General features: G+C 40.7%; 1 protein-coding gene across 1 annotated transcript in view; it reads right to left on the minus strand.

The window, feature by feature from the left end:
* The window catches only part of DNAAF5 (dynein axonemal assembly factor 5), a 1078404-nt gene extending 1060780 nt beyond the window's left edge, over positions 1 to 17624 (minus strand). Inside the window, exon 1 of the mRNA XM_044089685.1 lies at positions 17057 to 17624. Coding sequence (XP_043945620.1) covers positions 17057 to 17594 — 538 coding nt within the window. The 5' untranslated portion in view covers positions 17595 to 17624. The remainder of the gene's footprint in view (positions 1 to 17056) is intronic.
* Between the last annotated feature and the right edge of the window lie 4244 nt (positions 17625 to 21868).

The following is a 21868-nucleotide window of genomic DNA, read 5'->3' on the forward strand; positions in this document are numbered from 1 at the left end:
GTTTGTATATTTAATTTATGGGGAGGTGGGGGGCTTGCCCCCCCCTGCAGAAACGCAGTAGAAAGTGTGTTTGTTAGTTAAGTGTTGTTATAGGTGGAGAGGATGTTATTTACATATGCACTGTAGTTTTCAATGTTATGAAGCACATTTTCAATGTTCTGAGTTTTCAATGTTTTGGGTTTTCAGTGTTTTGGGATTTAGATATTTTGGTCTCAATGTTATGAAGTAGACCCATATATATATATATATATATATATATATATATATATATATATATATACATATATATATATACATATATATATATATATATATATATATATATATATATATATATATATATATATATATATATATATATATATACACACACACACACACACACACACACACACACACACACACACACAGATAAATATATACATATAAATATATACATACACACACATACAGAAGGGACTCACGGAAACAGATAGCTGGTGCCAGAGCCATGGCCTGAAGTTAAACGCCAAAAAAATGTATAGTCATACCCTTCGGGAAAAACAAGGTAACCCCAAGCTACCATATAGGTGGCAATCCACTAAGCACAGAAGAGGTTATCAGGGACCTGGGGACCCAGGTTGACAGTGGCCTTTCTTTTGACACTCACATTGCTAAAGTGGTTAGAAAGACCTTCTACATTGCCCACCTGATCATGAAGGGATTCACATCCAGATCTAGTGAGGTCATTGTTCCCCTGTACTCTTCACTTATCAGACCAATGATCGAGTACAATGCCCCATTCGGGATGTATCTCACCCAACATCTGCAGCAATTGGAGAGACCCCAAAAGTTCCTCACCAAAAGGATAAAGGGACTCCAAAATCTGTCATATGCTGCCAGATTGAAGAAACTCCAGCTCTATTCAGTCACATACCGTCTGCTCAGAGGTGACATGTGCCTGACATACAAGGCCATGTCCAACCCGAATTAATGGACATGCTCCACCTCAAAAATCCAAATCCACCAAAACCACTAGAGCAAGCGACTTAAACCTTAGCACGGATATAAATAGGACGTGCTGGAGGGATAGATTTATCACTCAGAGACTCCTTATGCTGTGGAATAAAATCCCAGTCCATGTGAGGCAGAGCACCTCGCTGACTCTGTTCAAGAGAAATCTAGACCTGTGGATGGGAGATCGTAGGTTTACCCCGGGAATCATATCTGTGTCACTGCTGGACAGAGGCACAACAAACTAATGGGCACAGTATTTTTTCATATAAGGGGTGGCGTAAGCCACAAAAATTTGGGCTAGGCTTATAAATGCCTTAGGGCAGATAGCCTAGTATAAACCTATGAACCTATGAACCTATATAAATATATACATACACACACATACATATATCTATATACACACACACACACACACACACACACACACACACACACACACACACACACACACACACACACACACACACACTAAACCTGTTAACTGTTTACAAACAGTAAGGCTGTATTTAAAATCATTACCGTTTCCTTTACAAATATGTTTTGTTGATTAATTAATTGTAAAGGATATCCACTTAGGATGGAATACAAATGATGTTATACTGTAAAGCCTAGGCACTAAACTTGTACTTTTTTGATGTTGTTCCTTTTTATTTTGATTTTATTAACAGAATTTGTGGTGAAGAACATATGTAACTACTTACTACCTGGTCCAAAAGTTTCAGAAATAACTTAAAAAATATGACTTAATAAAATGTGTTTCTCCTACTATGAAAAATGTTTGGCAGAATACTATTCAGACCTGCTTTGGCATATTAATCAGATGCTGCTTTTAAATGGACTGAATTTAAAAATGTACCAGTACATATCAAGTGCAACAACAATAGAGTGCCTTTCACTTCAAATGCATTAGTGTGAAAGGACCAATGAACCTTAAATACAGACTAGTAAACTCGGATGCTCCTAATTCTCTAGCAAAGGATAAATTAAAACACACCACCAACTTTTGTTCTATGGTACTGGAATAGTAAGCAACTCACTGTCACAGTGATACAAAACAGATAACAAAGAACATACATTATGACATCTGAAAAACACTTTATAACCACAAATCCATTTTCCACAAGTTCTTAAAACATTTTAAATACAACACACTGAAAACATTTAAAATGACATCTTTAAAGCCAATCACAACTTTCTAAGACTCGGTTATCTTCCTGTAAACATCTGCACAATTTTTAAAATATGCACATTTGTTTTCTCTTTTAAGTCATTCCTTTCACAAATAATCACAGACTGTTTAACATATCCCTCCATGTCAGCTCCTGCCAATATCTTCCACAAACCAATGAAATGCCAAATAAACCTTTCTACCTGCCACACAAGTTTTGCTTATGACAATAAACTGCGAAAAGTCTAGCAAAGATGAGTCAAAAAATGCTGCCATGTTTTCACTGTTACCACAAGTCGCTTCATTAAGGTGAGATTCCACATTAAATATGCTCCTTAATTACAATAACTCAAGTGAAAGGTTCCCGACATTTGCAGCAAGCCTATATACCTAACTTTTGAGGAAAACAAACTTCCAAGCTATAAAACCCAGCTCAAACAATACCTTACCCAGTACTAGTCATGCTCATGTTCACCACCAGGCTGAGACCTCTATGAAAAGTGCAAACTTCTTACCTTCTACCCCTAACCTTTCTGTTCTTGAATACGTTCACCCCTAACAACTTTCCAGTCTGTACTTAAATCAATACACCTGTCTTTACACCCCTCTTAAACACAACTTCTCTTCTTTCCCTTCTCTAACTGCCTCCTATCTGCCGCTCTACCCCTCTCATGTATTCCCTATATAAGCAAGTTATAAACCTTCCAGATACACCAATTTGGAACAGGGAGCCTAGACAGAATTAATCCTTTACCATGCTGTCTGTGCCACATGCTATTACCACTATCCTCCTGTACAATAATAATATCTCCCCCTACATAACTTATAATTTCTTTCTCAACTATACTCTTCATTACATCTCCTGATCTCTTTACAAAATATGTCTGTACTGAAATGTAAGAACACTAAACTTCTTTACAACATTTTCCCTATTACAGTATAAATCCATTGGTTTACATTACATCTCCTGATCTCTTTACAAAATATTTCTGTACTGAAATGTAAGAACACTAAACTTCTTTACAACATTTTCCCTATTACAGTATAAATCCATTGGTTTACTATGGCAATTATTACCACTATCCTCCTGTACAATAATAATATCTCCCCCTACATAACTTATAATTTATTTCTCAACTATACTCTTCATTACATCTCCTGATCTCTTTACAAAATATTTCTGTACTGAAATGTAAGAACAATAAACTTCTTTACAACATTTTCCCTATTACAGTATAAATCCATTGGTTTACTATGGCAATGTTGAAGTGGATTCGGTCGAATCCACTTTAAACGAAGTCCAGAGGCTGAACGGCAACAATGTCGAACCCGGCATTGTCTCAGTACAAATCTCGTCGATATCTCAACCCATGTTAAAGCCTGTTCCGAGGTAGAAGTTGAGATGTATTTCAACAATGTCGGAATTCGACACTGTCACTTTCGCGGACGTGGGTCGATGATCACATCATTCGACCGAGTCGACTTCAACATTACCATAGTAAACCAAATCCATTTACTTCCTTTAAGAATTTAGAGCTACTGCAACTACATAGACTTATGCATACTGTAGTAAATACTTTACTGTATATATATCTGTTTTGTAATTATGTCTGACATCTGGCCAGTCTTCCAAAGACTTCTGAATTCAAAAGGACTGCTGAAAGTCACCATAAGCTCCCTGCATAACTTATGGCATAAAGGTAACTTTCAGGCCTACCAAAAATAGAACTGGTTTTCCCAAGAGGAACACCAGTCCAAGGAACCCAAGAGGTAATGTGTACATCCAGGAAAGCAAAGAACTAAGGGGAGGTGGAGGGAGGGAGCAAATACTGCAGCAGTGAAGGCAAGACATCTTCTGTTATGGTAAGATTTTACACAACTGTACTACGTCTTTAAATTCACTGCTGCAATCTTCTTAACTATATGGGAGAATGCCAAAGCTCAAGAGGAAACTTCGGGGAAGGAAGGGGCAGAAGAGTCCCCTAAAAAACATGGATAACTGACTAGGTAGCTGCTTCAAAAACAGAATTGGTATATAAGCCTTTGAAAAAAGCACCAGAAGAAGCCACAACTCTGGTAGAATGAGCCTTAATTGAAAAAGGGAGGCTCTTGCCATAAAAAGTGTTACAAAAGCAAACAGCCTTATAAATCCAAGAAGAAATAGTTTGCTTGGATACAGCAAGCCCCAAACATCTAGGATGAAAAGAAACTAATTTCTAATAGCCTTGGTCATATCCTAATAAACTCTAAGTTGCCCATGCATGTCCAAAGTATGCAGCACCTTTTTATTGTCAGTTTGTGGAGAGGGGGAAAAGTTGGCAGATTAATAGACTGATTAAGTGATAGCTCATTAACCACCTTCGGCATAAAAGGAGGGCTAGTGTGCAAGGACACACTGTCCTCATGAAAAATCAAAAAAGGAGGACAAACCATAAGGGTGTGCAACTCAGACACTTTTCTAGCAGACGTAAGTGCTAACAAAACAACAATCTTCCAGGAATAATGTTGCAAGGAAGCTGAAGCAGCAGACTCAAAAGGAGCCTGATTCAACTTCTCCAAAACAAAATTAAGATCCCAGGGAGAAGGAACAGGCTTTGTGGGAGGTCTAATATTAAGGGCACCTTCAAGAAATTGTCTCAACTCAAATCTAGCAGCTAAAGGAGAAAAAGGCAGACAAGCAGAGACAGCTGATAGGTGGCCTTAATAGAAGAATAGTCCAAACCACTATTGAGAAACTCACACAATTAAGAGTGAACTAAAGGAGCATGCACAGTAAGTGGGTCCAGGTTATGGCAGAGACACTAAAAAGAAAACTTCTTCCATTTGGATAAGTAGGATTTCCTAGTCAGAGGTTTCTTGGCCTCCTGCAGGGCTTGCAGCACGTCCCCAGAAAAAAAGGTGACTATGAGGAATCAAAATCCTATCACCCACAGTGTCAGTTGAAGCCTGGACAGGTTGGGATGGATAAGCAAAACTTTGTCGTGTGTGATTAGATCCACTCTGTGTGGTAACTTGCGATGATTGCCCTGGCTAGATGCAGAAGAAGAGGGAAGAGGGAACCAGTGCTATTGTGGCCAAAAGGGAGTCACCAATAAGATTATGGGAATATCTTGTTGGATTTTGAACGGGACTTTCGGAATTAGAGGAGGCCGAGGGAATGCATAAAGAAACTTCACCTTCCAAAAGAATGAAGGTCATATCATACCAGAGGACCTGGGACTCTGCCACAAAACAGAGGAAGCTGTCTGTTCCGAGGGGAGGCAAAAAGATCCACTTGAGGAGTACCCCACTGGTGGATAATGTCCAGAAACACATCCCTGTGAAGCATCCATTCGTGGAACTGAGTTAAGGACCTGCTCAGAGTGTCTGCCACAATGTTCTGACTGGAAGGGATATAAACTGCTGAAGAGTCACTTAACACTTGACAGCAAGATCACATACCAGAACTGCCAACCGGCAAATAAGATACGATCTCACTCCACCCTGCTTGTTGATATACCACATCACTTTGGTATTGTCTGGGAATATCTTGAGAGGCCCTGGAGAAAAAAAGAGAGACTGAAAGGCCTGAAGAGAACAGAAGAACTATTATTTCTTTGACACTGATGTGCTCCTTCTGCTGACAAGGCGACCACACCCCTATACCTTTAGGGAGTCAAAAGTCACCCCCCCAATCCCATGTCTGAGGCATCCATAAGCATTGCCAGAGGGGGGTGGTGAAAAGGGATGCCTGGATTCCAAGACAACTGCTGAATCCACCAGAAATGTTCCTTCTTGAGACAAGGAAGAAGAGGAACTACAAATTCTAGAGGCTGAGCACGTTGAAGCCACACTGATTTCAGAAACCACTGAAACTTTCTCATACGAAGTTTGGCCAGAAGAAATACTGGAATGGTGGATGCCATGAAACCCAGAACTCTCAGAAACTCACTGACGGTAATGGAAGCCAGAGGAAGAAGAGCGTAAAGAAAGAAAGGAGAGTTAAGGCCTTAAAGGGGGCAGAGATGCAAGTATTGGCACTGTCGGAATCCTGCAACCCAGAAAAACATGATCCTGACAAGGAGTCAGAGAAGACTTTTTGAAATTTATAGTGAACCCCAGGCTCTGAAGAAGGGCTACAGCAAAATGAAGATTGTACAAAAGGGTCTCTGGAGAAGATGCCTGAATCAACAGGTTGTCTATGTAAGGAAATATTTAGATCTCTTGAAGTCTGCAAAAGGCAATCACAGGAGCAAGGCCTTTGGTGAACACCCTTGGGGCAGCAGAAAGCAAAGCAGAGAACTGAAAATGCCAGGAAGCAACACAGAAATGCAAAAACGTCCTGAAGAGAGAATGGATTGGAATGTGGAGATAAGCATCCTTGAAATCCAGAGACACCACATAGGCTTGATGGAGCAACAGAGAAAATAGAATCTGAAGGGACAACATCAAAAAGAAAAGTGATTAGATGAGAGAGGTCTAGAATAGGTCACCAAGTGCCCTCTTTTCTGGGCACTAGAAACAGTATAGAGTAAAACCCTTTCTCCCCCTTTGGGACACAGGCACCTCTTGAGCAGTACCTTGAGGCAATAGATCTTGAAGAACCTCTGGTAAAAAGGGAAGATGCTCCTGAGTAGGATAAGGAATGCCCATAAAAGGAGGTTGGGATTTCCACACCATGAAGTACCCTTGACGAATGATCGACAGAACTCAAGAATCCTGAATGATCTGAAGCCAAACTGGAAGAGAAAGGCAAGAGAAAGAGGAATGAGGCTGGGAAGGGACGGATAGTCACACAGTGTCTGGTTTGTCCAGAAAGGAAGGCTTCCGAGTCCCTGAAAATTGAGTAGCCTTAGCAGGAGGAGCCCGTTTGCCACTCTTCTTACCTTTAGTAGAAGGACGGGACTGCCTACAAATAAAGACAGGCTTAGCAGGATAGTTTCTCTGAAGTCTAGGCAAAGGAGAAACAACCACATGTTTAAGCTCCTGTAAAGCCTTACCTTTATCCTGAGCAACTTCCCCAAACAAAAGTTTAGAATCCAGAGGAGCATCCATCAACTTAGCTTTAATATCATCAGGTAGAGGTTGAAGCCTAAGCCAAGAATAACTTTTCATAACGGACCTTAAAACAGCAGCCCTAAAAGAGGCATCTGCCGCATCATAACTACATTTAACAGAATGACAAACAACTTGAAAGAAGGTCCTAGCAAGGAAAGAACAGGAGTTTTACCCTCAGAGTCTGGAAAATCAGAACTAAGTTGACAGGCCTGAGAAAGAAGAGTCAACGCATGCCTAGACATACAAGTCTGATAATTAAGATCCCTAAAAGCTAGGGTAGCAGAAGTAGAATTCTTTTTGCCCAGCCTGTCTATAGTTCTGCTGTCCTTGTCAGGAGGCAACAACTTGGGTGAAAGAAGCAATTGAGATGGCTTATCAGTGGATATGGACACTATCGAGGGGGCAGCAGTAGGACATTCATATAAAAAAGAACAATCCTCAGAAACCCAATAAAACCTATCAGGCGTCTTAGGAGCAGGCGGTAGAGAATCAGGTGCCTGTGAGGCATTGGAGAAAGCATCCAGTAAAGCAGCCAAGGCAGGAGGAACAGCTGCAGGTTTAGGAGAATCCAACTGTAACCACTCATAGTACCTCTTGTAGATATAAGATACCAGAGTACAATCCCATTTAAAAAAATCCATCATCCTAGAAAGTGCGTCATCAAAAAAAATTTCCTCCAAAGGAACATCAGGGCTAAGACAGTCTTCCTCTTCTAACCCACAGTCCAAAGGAGAAGGAATTTAAGTAGAATAAGTTACGGATTCCCGAGCAGAATCAAACTCATCCTCAGAAGAATCCTGGTCTATAAGCCTTTTAAGAAGAGTAGAGGACCAAGGAGGAGCAGGAACCGAAACCCAAAAAGGAGGCTTTAAGACAAAAAATAACCCCTGAGTAAAAGCCTGCCACTCACTTTGTGGATCCCTAGGAACAGAAGAAATATGTTTAAGTTTTTGTTTCTTTTTTAAGGGAACATCCTGAGAAGGCTCAGATCCAGGATGACAGTCAAGATCTGTAGCAGGAACTTCTGCCCTGACTAAAAACTGAGGAACACCCCAGGCCCCTCAGAAAAAAAAAAAAATGTGGTCCCCTCTAAATGTACTAAACGGACGCCTGCAAAGCCTCTTTGGATGTACTGCCAGCTGGATCCTCACTGGACTCCAATGCAGTCACAGCAGAGAAATCCAACAACACAGTCAGACGAGCCTCTGGGTTCATAACGACCTCAGGAGAAACACCTGGCAGAGGCTGGACAGCAGAAGATTCCAGTTGTACCTTTTTCACCTTCATCGTCCCTAATGGCTGACCCTCAGCATGGGAGATTCCTTCCATACTATCTTTAGCAAGTAGCTTAAGATGCTGAACCACAAGATACAAGGAAAGGGAAGAAAGTCTACTGCAAAAGTTTTTGGAACAAACTCCTGACAAACAGAACAAGACATATAGTCATGAAAAGGATTCAAGCAAAAAACGACACTTATTGTGCCGGTCTCTATGGGAAATCTGTCTCCCATACTCGCATTTACCATTCCAGAATGACATCAACCCCAAGGAACACAACAAACAAGAAATAAAACAAAATCCCCAATTTTGCACTTAACTTGCAAAAACAGCAAACAGGCATAGGAAGTCACTGGAGAATGCAAACATGTTCAACTGGCAGAAAATGGACACAGGTAAACAGACAGTGTAAAAGATACATTCAGACTGGTGGCAAAAAGGTTCTGTTTTTGGTAGGCCTGAATGCTACCTTTATACCCTATGTTACGCACGAAGCGTATGGTAACATTCAGCATACCTTTTAAATTCAGAAGTCTTTGAATACTGGCCGGATGTTGGGCTTCTGCAGCAGGGAATCCCATACAATTAAGAATACTGCAGCAGTGAATGTAAGGACATCTGTTGTTTGGATAAATGGGGAGGGTTGTGTCAGGAAGGGCATCTGGCATAAAACATTTACTAAATGAGATATGCGGAAAACAATACAGATTTACATATCAGATCGGTCGAGGCCCAAGTTAACAACGACCGCCACCAGTACTGTTGGCCAACAGGGTGCTGGCAGAAATTGGGCTACTGTTGGCTGAAGGAGAAGAAGAGGGGGAGGCATGATCAGATGCAAGAAGAGAGGAGAAAGGTTAGGTGTGTGGTAGTGAGGGTAGGAACTTTGAATGTTGGCAGTATGACTGGTATAGGGAGAGAGCTAGCTGATATGATGACAGAAGGAAGGTTGATAGATTGTGTGTGCAAGAGACCAGGTGGAAGGGAAGTAAGGCCAGGTGCATTGGAGGTGGGTTCAAATTGTTCTATCATGGTGTAGATGGGAGGAGAAATGGGGTAGGGGTTATCCTGAAGGAACAGCATGCCAAGAGTGTTTTGGAGGTGAAACGAGTGTCAGATAGAGTGATGTTTATGAAGCTGGAAATTGATGGTGCAATGATGACTGTTGTTAGTGCATATGCTCCGCAAGTTGGGTGTGCGATGGATGAGAAAGAAAAATTTTGGAGTGAGTTGGATGAAGTGGTGATGACTGTACCAAAGGGTGAGCAAGTGGAGATTGGAGCAGATTTCAATGGGCATGTTGGTAAAGGAAACAGAGGGGATGAGGAAGTGATGGGTAGGTATGGTGTTAAGGAAAAGAATGCAGAAGGTCAGATGATAGTGGATTTTGCAAAAAGGATGGAGATGGCTGTGGTGAATACATATTTTAACAAGAGGGAGGAGCATAGGGTGACATACAAGAGTGGAGGGAGATGCACACAGGTGGATTATATCCTATGCAGGAGGGCCAGTTTGAAGGAGATTGGAGACTGTAAAGTGGTGATGGGGGAAAGTGTAGTTAGGCAGCATAGGATGGTGGTCTATAGAATGACATCGGTGATCAAGAGTAGGAGGAGGAGTGTGAGGGCGGCACCAAGGATCAAATGGTGGAAACTGAAAAAGGGTGATTGTGAGGTGGAGTTCAGAGAAGAGTTAAGACGGGCACTGGGTGGCAGTGAAGAGTTACTGAACAGCTGGGTAACTACAGCAGAGCTAGTAAGGGAGACAGTTAGAAAGGTGCTTGGTATGACATCTGGACAGAGAAAGGAGGACAAGGAGACCTGGTGGTGGAATGAAGAAGTACAGGAGAGTATACAGAGAAAGAGTTTGGCGAAGAAGAAGTGGGATTGTCAAAGAGATGAAGAAAATAGACAAGAGTATAAGGAGATGAGGTGCATGGCAAAGAGAGAGGTGACAAAGGCTAAGGATAAGGCGTATGGAGAATTGTATGAAAGGATGGACACTAAGGACGGAGAAAAGGACCTGTACCGATTGGCTAGACAGAGGGACCGAGCTAGGAAAGATGTGCAGCAGGTAAGCGTAATAAAGGATAATGAGGGAAATGTACTCACAAGTGAGGACAGTGTGTTGAACAGATGGAAAGAGTACTTTGAGGGGTTGATGAATGAAGAGAATGAGAGAGAGACAGAGAAGGTTGGATGATGTGGGAATAGTTAATCAGGAAGTGCAACGGATTAGCAAGGAGGAAGTAAGGATAGCAATGAAGAGGATGAAGAATGGAAAGGTTGTTGGTCCAGATGACATACCTGTGGAAGCTTGGAGGTGTTTAGGAGAAATGGCAGTGGAATTTTTAACCAGATTATTTAATGAAATCTTGGAAAGTGAGAGGATGCCTGAGGAGTGGAGAAAAAGTGTTTTGGTACTGATTTTTAAGAATAAGGATGATGTGCAGAGCTGTAGTAACTACAGAGGGATAAAACTGATCAGTCACAGCATGAAATTATGGGAAAGAGTAGTAGAAACTAGGTTAAGAAGGTAGGTGATGATTACTGATCAGCAGTATGGTTTCATGCCAGGAAAGAGCACTACAGATGCAATGTTTGCTCTGAGAGTGTTGATGGAGACGTACAGTGAAGGTCAGAAGGAGTTGCATTGTGTCTTTGTGGACTTGGAGAAAGCATATGACAGGGTGGCTAGAGAGGAGTTGTGGTATTGTACGAGGAAGTTGGGAGTGGTAGAGAAGTAAGAGTGGTACAGGATATGTACAACGGTAGTGTGACAGTGGTGAGATCTGCAGTGGGAGTGACAGATGTGTTTAAGGTGGAGATGGGATTACATCAAGGATCAGCTCTGTGCCCTTTTTTATTTGCAGTGGTGATGGCCAGGTTGACAGATGAGATCAGACATGAGTCCCAGTGGACTATGATGTTTGCAGATGACATTGTGTATGTAGTGAGAGTAGGGAACAGGTTGAGGAGACCCTGGAGAAGTGGAGATATGCTCTAGAGAGGAAATGAATGAAGGTCAGCAGGACTAAGACAGAATATTTGTGTGTGTGAATGAGAGGGAGGATAGAGGAATGGTGAGGATGCTGGGAGTAGAGTTGACGAAGGTGGATGAGTTTAAATACTTGGGATCAACAGTTCAGAGTAATGGAGTGCATGGAACAGAGGTGAAGAAGAGAGTACAGGCACGGTGGAGTGGGTGGAGAAAAGTGTCAGGAGTGATTTGTGACAGAGGAGTACCAGTAAGAGTGAAAGGGAAGGTCTACAAGAGGGTAGTGAGACCAGCTATGTTATATGGGTTGGAGACAGTGGCATTGACAAAAAGGCAGGAGTCAGAGCTGGATGAGGCAGAGTTAAAGATGTTAAGATTTGCACTGGGTGTGATGAGGGTAGACAGGATTAGGAATAAGTACATTAGAGGGTCAGCCCAGGTTGGACGGTTTGGAGACAAAGCCAGAGAGGCGAGATTGCGTTGGTTTGGACATGTGCCGAGGAGGGATGCTGAGTATATTGGGGAAAGGATGCTAATGATGAAACTGCCAGGTAAGAGGAAAAGAGGAAGGCCTAAGATAAGGTTTATGGATGTGGTGAGAGAGGACATGCAGGTGGTTGGTGTGACAGAGCAAGATGTAGAGGACAGGAAGAAATGGAAACAGATGATCCGTTGTGGCGACCCCCAATGGGAACCACCGAAAGAAAAAGAAGATGTACTGTGATAGAGCTTTTCTCCTGTGATCTCTGCTGAAAATGGGCTCTGCTCAGACAGACAGATTTTCCTGGTCAAAAAAACAAAAACCAAAAATAAACAAATAAATATATTTTTTTGACATAGGTAAAGTTAATGTTCACACGCCTCTCTTCAGAAATGGCAAAGGAGCGACCCCCAATGGGAACCACCGAAAGAAAAAGAAGATGTACTGTGATAGAGCTTTTCTCCTGTGATCTCTGCTGAAAATGGGCTCTGCTCAGACAGACAGATTTTCCTGGTCAAAAAAACAAAAACCAAAAATAAACAAATAAATATATTTTTTTGACATAGGTAAAGTTAATGTTCACACGCCTCTCTTCAGAAATGGCACAGGAGCAATGTGTAGTTAAATTACTTGCTCGATCATACAGAAAACAAATGGAAGCTGTGGGAATCAAACACTGGACTACAAGTTGAAGCCCATGAGCAGCTCAAAGAATCAAAGCTATGCATAAAAATGCCAGACACAGCAAACTGGTTAATCATACCTGCTACAATTTCTTCAAAAATTCAGTTTTGGTACTTATTTCTTCCTGTAGCTGTACATTGTAAATGCTGCAGGTTTAATTAGAACATGTTCAGTGCTATTATCCCTTACAGAAATTCTTTTCTTGGGGGTTGGAAGTTGGCATGGTTTGTCCACAGCTCTAAGAGACTCCTTGTGAAGACTAGATCTCTTAGTGCTACTGTACACGCTACATGCAGAAGTATGTGCTGGCACAAAGCTGTACGCTAACATTTGATGCTTCTCCTGCATTGAAGTGAAAGTAAAACCGAATAAATCCTAACTTTTCTCCAAATGGCACCTAGCCACATGTTCACCTGACAAAACCCCTATCCCAGTCCTCACGATTCTTCCTAGATGTACAGCAGAAAGAGCAACTCCCTTTTGGTGCCATGCCTGGATTCAATACAGCAGGCAATTAATGTGGCAGGCATACTGGCATATGTTATCCAGGAATTAACAGATGACTAATGTCAAAGGAGACAGGTGCCAGTTTTAGGCTTCAACAAAGGGATATACCATACCTAAACACACTGAATTAAAAAAAGACTAGGAAAATCTTCTATTAGATGTTACAAATCATTAAACTAATATGTTCTAATATCAGAATTAAACAATAAGGACCATCTCCATAACCTTATACTGCAAAATATCAGTCTGAAGGCCCATTCTCTACCATTAGAGAAGCTAAAGGTAAGCAAGTTGTGTGGCAAAACTAAGAAGGCATGCAGAATACAGACATGAATACTACCAGTAGAAAACATATTATTGCATCATTTTTAAAAACAAACCAGTGAGTGATTAAATGGTGGAGAAAGCAAACAGAAGACTGACGTATCACAAGAAGTTATCACCAGAAAAAAACAAACAAACAAATTAAATCTTTTTTTAAAGACAGTTATTAAGATTCTATCTATGATACTATGTGTAGTAATGGAACCCTCACTTTCATGAGGACATTGCAATACTGACAGTTTGGAGAACAACAACAAAAACTGAGGACAATCTTCACTAGAAACCATACAGGAACATAAAACCTCTTATGTTTTTTTCTATCTTGTGCCTTCAACCCATAAGTGGAATCCATGAAGTCCAAGAAGATTTCAGGGTGCCATTTTTAAAAACAGATGCTGACAGGAAAACATATTGAAGACAAAGTGGACAACTCTAGGAATATGAGAGGTCTTTTTTTTTTTTTTTTATTTCACAAAAAGACAACAGAAAAAAAGCCCTCCAGAAGAGGCATACATATTAAACAGTGAAACAACTGAAGTATAGCCCAGAAGGGGTGGTAACAGTTTTATATTCAAAAACTCATGGCTAGAAGGGTCTATATTACCGTGTCAAAAGACATGTTTGCTGAACATGTCTTAATCGACACAGTAATATTGACTTGTCTACAACCCAAACGGCCAAGTCAGCAAATTTTTTCCTAGGGAAAAAAGAATCACTTGGTCATTATCAAGGATTTGCCCTTTTCCCACTGAAGTGCTATCTCGGAATTGATATACTTAGCTAGGAGGGAGTATGGGGGCAAAGCCCCCCACATTGTAGGGTTTGAAAGTGTGTTTTTTTTCTGTACAACTGAGTGATTTTTGTCCCCTGGGAAAAAATTTGTTGACTCGGCCATTCGGGTTTTAGACAAGTCGATATTACGGTGTCGATTAAGACGTGTTCAGAGAACATGTCTTTCGACATGGCAATATAGACCCAGCTAGAATAGCAAGAAAGAATGTGAGGAAAATAACAACTTTATACTAAGACCAAAACAGCTGGGTTTCTTGAGTATTCCCTACAACTGGGATATAAGGGGGGGGGGGGGTTGCTCTCTGCAAACAATAACTTTAAAAAAGAAGAAAAATAATTGCTAGCATTTACTGTTCTGCTTTAGTTTAATTCTGGGACTTGCATTAGGAAGCCTGCAGAGCAGATATAAAATAGTTCTTACAAATAGTGCGAAAATAATTTGTTGGTTAATTAGCATCTGCAACTTATCTAATATGAAGAAAAACAGGTAGACTAGTTGGATCAAAGAATCTTTATCAGACATAAAAAATCTAAGTTTCCATAAAGGATGTCTGGTACCCATGACAGTACCTCAGCAGAATATTTCATTCCATGGTCCGGACGTACTGTTGCCAAAAAGGCAGAAACAGTTAGATTTGTTTACCAGAACAGTGCACTGATCAATACAGACCAATTTCAGACGCAGCCTAGGTGAAATACAAAACATTTCACAAACAAGAAATACAGAAACAAACAATAACAGCAGTTCAGACTAATTACTCAGAAAAAAACATGTATATACACTGCAGGAAACCACAGTGCAATGTACAATCAAGGAGAGTGTAATGTGCAATATATACATCAGTTTCTAAAGTGGACCAATCTTCAGTAAATCCTGAGAGAAGAAGAGACTCAGAAAAAGAGATAGGTTAGGTGATGTGACCTGATCTGAAGCAGGAGATTTGGCTTGGATGAAGACGTCCTTTTTAAGTTGCATTTAGAATTTGGAGTAAATGAGGATTTCCTTAATGTTGGTGGGCAGAGTTTGTCAAAGAGTAGATGCCTGAGAGGAGAAAGCATGTGCAGTGCTATGAAGTTTTGTTTTAGGGGTTATAAGAGTTGATGTGGTTTGTGAGTAGTATCTTAGGTTGTATGATGATTTTTTTTATATAGCAATCTTTACCTATTATGTCACTTTCATTAGGAGAAGAACTTTAAAATACAAAAAAAAAAAAAAAAAACAGGAAGGAGGATCTTGTCAGTTATAAAAAAAAAAAAAAAAAAAAGATTAACCTGGAATAAACATTTGGTTATTTTAGGCATAGTAACAATAATCAGACTTGTCTGGCCTGTGAGTTCCATTATTTCTGTAAAATTCCAAAACTTGAAAACTTTTTCACATATTATACTAAATGTATTACATAATAATATCCCAGTCAACAAGATGCTGCTAGCCCAGCTTTATTAATATATTATTAGATTCAGCAAAGCATGAAATGTTGATAACTTACAGTATACCACAGCATAAGCATATTTTGCCCGTTGTCTCAAGCACACTCTGGTGGCATCTACTGTTATGATCAGCACTGGACTGTGATCTTTATTTGATAAGGGGACAGGGGACAGGTGCCCCCCCCCCCATCATACCAAAATAACGTGCTTAGCTGATGCTTAAGGGGGAAACTATCCTCTTTACAAGCAATTCCATTAAAGTCAAAATGCATGCACTTCAGAGGAAGTGGACAACTTAAAAACAACAGCCATCCAGTTTGACTATGATGTTTTTCTACTTAAAGCAGGAAGGGACTAATACGGCTTATGCTAAACTAAGTATGTGAATTCAGTTGGCTTTTAAATTAGAGTCTTCTAATACTCTTGTATATTTTATAAAATGTTTATGAAAAATTCTTATATTACATAATACACGTCACATAATATGAAAACTAAAATAAAATGCATTAACCTTTGAAAGTTAAAGGGAATGTTGTTTTTCTTTCGGCTTTTCCCGGTTAGTGGTTGTCACAGCGGAACTCCGGTCCGCTAATGATTGGCAGTAGATTTTTACGGTGCCGAGATACCAGCTCGACGCCCAACCTTCAACGAAGGCACGCCCATTCACGCATGTCTTTCGAACGCAGGGAGTACATGCAAACTTCACACAAAAGGCGCTCTAGCCGAGAATCGAACGGAAGAATCTCTTGCTGTGAGGTGACAACGCTACCGCTGCAACACCATGGCTTAGAAAGTTAAAGAGAATGACTTCCCAAAAAGAGTATAACTTGTAAGTTAACACTGGCTGCTCTGCAAGCTACATTCGTTATTTTACCAGGGCACTGCACTGATCATACATTACCATTTGCAGGCACAGCCCAAGTGAAGGTATTCGCAAATAATCCACAGAAATATGTATGAAATATACTAGGGTTGCCACCTTTTCAAATGCCCAAAGTGGGACATTTTTTGTACAAATATCAGATTTTGCAGGCTGAAACATGCTCATGGCCATCCCAAAGGACAGAACTTCACTTTTTTGCCTAAATAAAAGCTTATTCTTGTAGCATTTTAGTTGCTTATTCGGTTTCTTATAACTTTTAGGTGTTTCAGATACAGAATAACTGTTTTATGCAACTATTAGGTAAAATATAGGAAATACTTTTGTCCTAAAATCTCAGGACATTTGCCATTTTTACAATGTTTTTGCAGGACACAACTGCCCAGAGGGACTGTCCCTCGCAAAGTGGGACAGGTGGTAACCGTAAAATATACATATTACATAATCAAGTATTCAAGATGAAACAAACAGCTAATCATACCAGGAATACTTTTGGCAAACATTTCAGCACATTTACAACTCTCCTTCTTCACATCTGGGAAAGGATCCACTATGGTTTTCTGAAGGATTTGTACCATGTCATCTAAATAAGGTGCCAAATGTTTACCACAAACTTCAACTGTCAATGTCATTAACTCAACCAGTGCAAGTCTCAGTTCCTCCGCAGGCTCCAAAATAGCAGGGGATCCCAAACGATGGACAACTGTTGAGATCAGATAAGGCAACCCCTTCTCCGGACTGGGTACCTTGCCCATCAAGTCACTTAACATTTGTAAAGCTAGTTCTCGGCACTTCTCCATGGGATCTGCAAGGCACTTAAGCAGAGGCTTCAAGAGCTCCTCAAACAAGTCCTGAGCAGCTGAGGCAGAGAGAACCCGGTCCACAATTTCCTTTCGGATGTTCTCCAAGGCTCGTTTTCTATTACTTTTGTTGTCATCATTCAGGCAGTTCAGATACCGGATTAGTGCCTGAGAAACTTCTGATCCAGCATGTTCCTTGCCTGCCATTTCTGTAGCCATAACAGTTGCTATGGACGACAACGCTCTTTTACGACGCCGCAATCCGAAATGCGGCACTGAGTATATAACTTTATTAAACCACTGACAAACAGACAAAAATATAACCATGTGAGAATGAGATTGGTTGGGTGACTTTCACAAATGCTTGTTAGTGTTGCTACATTCATTAGAAACTCGTACCGTTGTGGTTTTCCTGTACTATAATAAAGCTAGCTAACCTCCCGTTTTTTGATGGGCATTATGTGCTGGGCAGTCGTGCCTTGCTAAAAGTAAATAAAAAATAAATATCCTGATATTCAAATGTTTCCCAATTATTCTCTTAAAATAATGTGAGTTTGTTAATTAACCCCAATCTTACGATGATATGAAACAACAGAAAGAACTACAATGCGGTAAAAGTGATTTTTAATATATTTTGATGAATGCACAAAAAATCAGTGTTGTATTTTTGCACAGATTGGTAGGTTAGACAGCAAGGGCCCTGTCTCAGCTATAACAACTCCCAACACTACAAAATAAGGTAATACAAATATGAAAGATGTTAGGAACAGTGTTAGGTGGATTTTAAATAATTATTATTTTAATATTGTTAACAATAAACACTAGTAAATACCCATCACATCTTGAGTTTGCTTTGTTGTCATGTTTGTCTTGCAAAATGACACACTGCAGTACATTCTACTCAGGTCATATGAAAGGATTGTAGACATACTCTGTAAAGTACACAGAATGTAATGCTTTCATTCTTATCCTAAGGGTGTGTATGGCCAGCAATCAGATTACAGACAAACATAGCTATCAACCTCATACCACTGAATATTGGGTTGAAACATAAAAGTAATCAGAGAAGCTTATTTATTTATTTTTATTTATCTACATTTGTTTACTGGGAAATTCCGACTGGACTCAGGTCCTTTTTCAATGGATGCCCGGGGAGAAAAGCTCCACATCATGTACATGATAAAACAGAGATACAAAGTTGCAGCAATAGTAAACACCATTACAGGTTGTTGGTTTTAATACAATAACAAGATATTGATTATCAACAGTATATACAGTAAATGTCGCAAGTTAAGATAGTTTCTTGTTTATAATATTAGTAAAGTTGTCAGACAAGATGTTAAAGTATGGAAAGACAACTAGCTATTTCTGACTGTGGTTAGTAATGGCGGTAATATAGTTGGGTTAAGAGTCTAGGTGTGGGGGGGTAAGGGTGGGGGTGTTAGTCTGGATTAGAACAAGGACAGAGCTAGTGCAAATTTAAGTGGAATTTGAGCGCAGTCTTGAAAAGGCTGCTGGAAGGTAGAGTAGTTATAGAGAGTGGAAGATTGTTCCAAAGTTTAGATATGGTACATGAAAATATGGCTTCTCCTGCTGAGTTTTTGGGTTTGATAACAGTGAGTTGATTTTTGTTGCTTGATCTTAGGGGCCTAGTGGGGTGATAGGGTTGGAGAAAGGTTTGAAGGGAAGGGATGTTAAGGGGGTGGTTAATAAGTTTATGAGCGAGGGTGAGTTGATTAAAGTGAAGGAGTTGTGGGAGTTCTAGCCAGTTTAGTTCTTTAAGGGATATACAATGATGGCTGCGGTAGGAGGTTCCAGTGGCAAATTTAGCAATTTTGTTGTAACAAGCATCCAGCTTGTGTAGGTCTGTCTGTCTAAGTTTGGTAAGTATGGGGGATGCATAGAGTAGGGTGGAGATTAGCTGAGAATTGGCTATGGAGATTCTAGCTGCCTTGGTTAGGAATTGGCAGCTTCAATATAATGCACCAAGTTTCTAGTGAGCTTTTTGTATTGTGAGAGATATGTGGGTGTCAAATCTAAGTTTGTTGTCTATTTCCACACCAAGTAATTTTGTGTGTTCTGATGGAGAGATGATGGTATTGTCTTTGGCAAGAATGTTGAAGTGGGGGTGTTTTGGGTGGCTTTGGAAGGTTGGAACAGGAGAAGTGTTGTCTTACTTGGGTTGAGTAGGAGCTGAGCATTGGATAGCCAGTTTCTACAGAAGAGAATGATTCCTGTGTGATTTGTTGTAGTTCTGGTAGAGTGGGGGCAGAACAGATGAGAGTAGAGTCATCTGCACACTGTATAAGAGATGCTTGTGTGGTGGCAGTATGTAGGTTGTTAGTGAAAAGTAAGAATAGCAGAGGGCCAAGTATAGATCCTTGGGGAACTCCGAGAGTAACTGGAAGGTGAGGTGATATGTTATCGTCCAAGATTACTGTTTGCTGACGTCTGTGTAGATAGCTGTGGAACCAGTTGCAGGCTGATTGTGAGAAGGAGAGGTTGGGAAGAGTAGAGAGTAGTAGCTCATGAGATACCATGTCAAAGGCCTTTGAGAGATCTAGAAATACGGCAGTAGAGAAGAGGCCATTGTTTTTCTGATGAAGTATAGTGTTGGTGAAGGAGAGCAGAGGGGAGGTAGTGCTGTGATATAGCCTGAAACCATGTTGGGTTTTGGAAAGGAGATTATTAGCTAGGAGGTAGTTGGAGACCTGGGTGCTGATACATTTTTCAAGTATCTTGGAGAGAGGGGAGAGGATAGCAATGGTGCGGTAATTGGAGAGGTCGGTGGAGGGGGTGCGCCTTTGTGGAGGGGAATGATGGCTATTTTCCATATCGAGGGAACATAGCCTTCTGTTATGGAACGGTTGATTAGAATTGAAATTGGGTTGGCTAGTGTGTTTCAAGTATTCATAGGGGAGGTTGTCAGCTGCGAGTTTGGTGGGTTTAAGTTTTGACAATAGTCTTTTCATGTTGGAGGTAGGTACTGAGGTGAAGAAGAAATGAAGAGTGGGGGTTTAGGGTTAGGAGTTGGGGGGCTGTTGTAAGGAAGTGTTGTTTCTTTAGAGATGTTATAGTTTCGCTGAAGTGTTTGTTGAAGGATTCAGCAATACTGCTGGAGGAGGGGGGAATGGACGGCTGGGGGGTATCAACCTTCCCTGGGTGGAGAATAGTGTTAATAGTGGACCAGAATTGGTTAGGGTTGTGGATGGTAGAGTTTAGGGTGGATTTATAGTAGAGGGATTTGTCTAATTTTATATGCTTTTTGGCTTTATTGTGCAGTTCAAGGAATGATTGCCTGTCTGATTTATTTTTTGTTAGTCGCCAGTGCTCCCAGGCCTTATCTCTGGATTTCATTAGGGTTCTGGTGGTCTTTTGTAACCATGGGGCACGCCTGGATCTGACTTTGGCATTTCTTACAGGAGCATGGGTGTTTAGGATGGAGAGGAAGGTACTGTTGAAGAAGTGGACAGCCTCATCTAGGTTGAGGTATTTTAATGGTGACCAGTTAATTTTTTGCAGGGAGGAGATGAAGGAGTTGGGGTTTAAGTTGGACTTGTTCTGTATTTGCCTGTGGATAATGGGCTTGAGACTGTGTGTGTGGTGCCAAATTAGGAAAGTAGGGGAGTGGTCAGTAAGACTGTCAGGTAAGCAGCCTGCTAGGTAAGAGTGAGGGGGCTTTGTTGACTAAGATCCAGTCAAGTAAGGTATGATTGTTGAGGTTTTTGTTGATTCGGGTAGGGGATTGAATGAGTTGAGTGAACCCATGGAGATTAAGGTGAATGGTTGGGAGACTGTTATTACAGGATACCCAGTTGATGTTAAAGTCGCCGAGAATGATGGTTTCCTGGGGTAGAGATAGAGTAGCCCAGCTCAGGAGATTTTCTAGGGGTGTAATATTTTGCCCTGGTGGGAAATAGCATCCTATGATATTGATTGTTTTGTTTAGGTTTAGTTTGAGATTGGCATAAAGGATTTCTTCATTGTTGTGGTGAGGGGGGCAGATGAGTTTAGGAGTTGAATATTGAGATGGTGTTTAAATATCATTGCTGACAATCTGTCTATGCAAAGGATGTTGTATTCAGGTGGAAGTATTTCCTCACTTTTGATGTGAGGTTTTAGCCAGGTTCCAGTTAGGAAGAGAATATCTGGGGAATATATGCTTATGCTGGCGTGTAGTTCTTGGATTTTATTGCATATGCTTCTGATGTTTATGGACATTATAAGTAGGCCTGTTGTTTTCTTGTTGGCTAGGAGTTGTGTTGGGGGGGGGGGGGGTTGCTTGGACTAGGGTTTGTGGTTTGGTTGGATTTGGGAGGACCAGGGTTTGGATGGCTGTCTCCAGCGAGGGCTAGTTTATAGAGGGTGTTTAGAATATATTTTATATACATAGTAAATTGCTTATGGTATCTTAGGGATATTTTATTTTTGAGTGTGTTAGGTGTTTGGTAATGGAGTGTGTGTACTGGGAGGATGGTTTTGGTGGCAGGGGT

This window comes from Protopterus annectens, chromosome 12.part0 (assembly GCF_019279795.1).
Source record: "Protopterus annectens isolate FY-2018-M chromosome 12.part0, PAN1.0, whole genome shotgun sequence".
NCBI classification, from domain to species: domain Eukaryota; kingdom Metazoa; phylum Chordata; order Ceratodontiformes; family Protopteridae; genus Protopterus; species Protopterus annectens.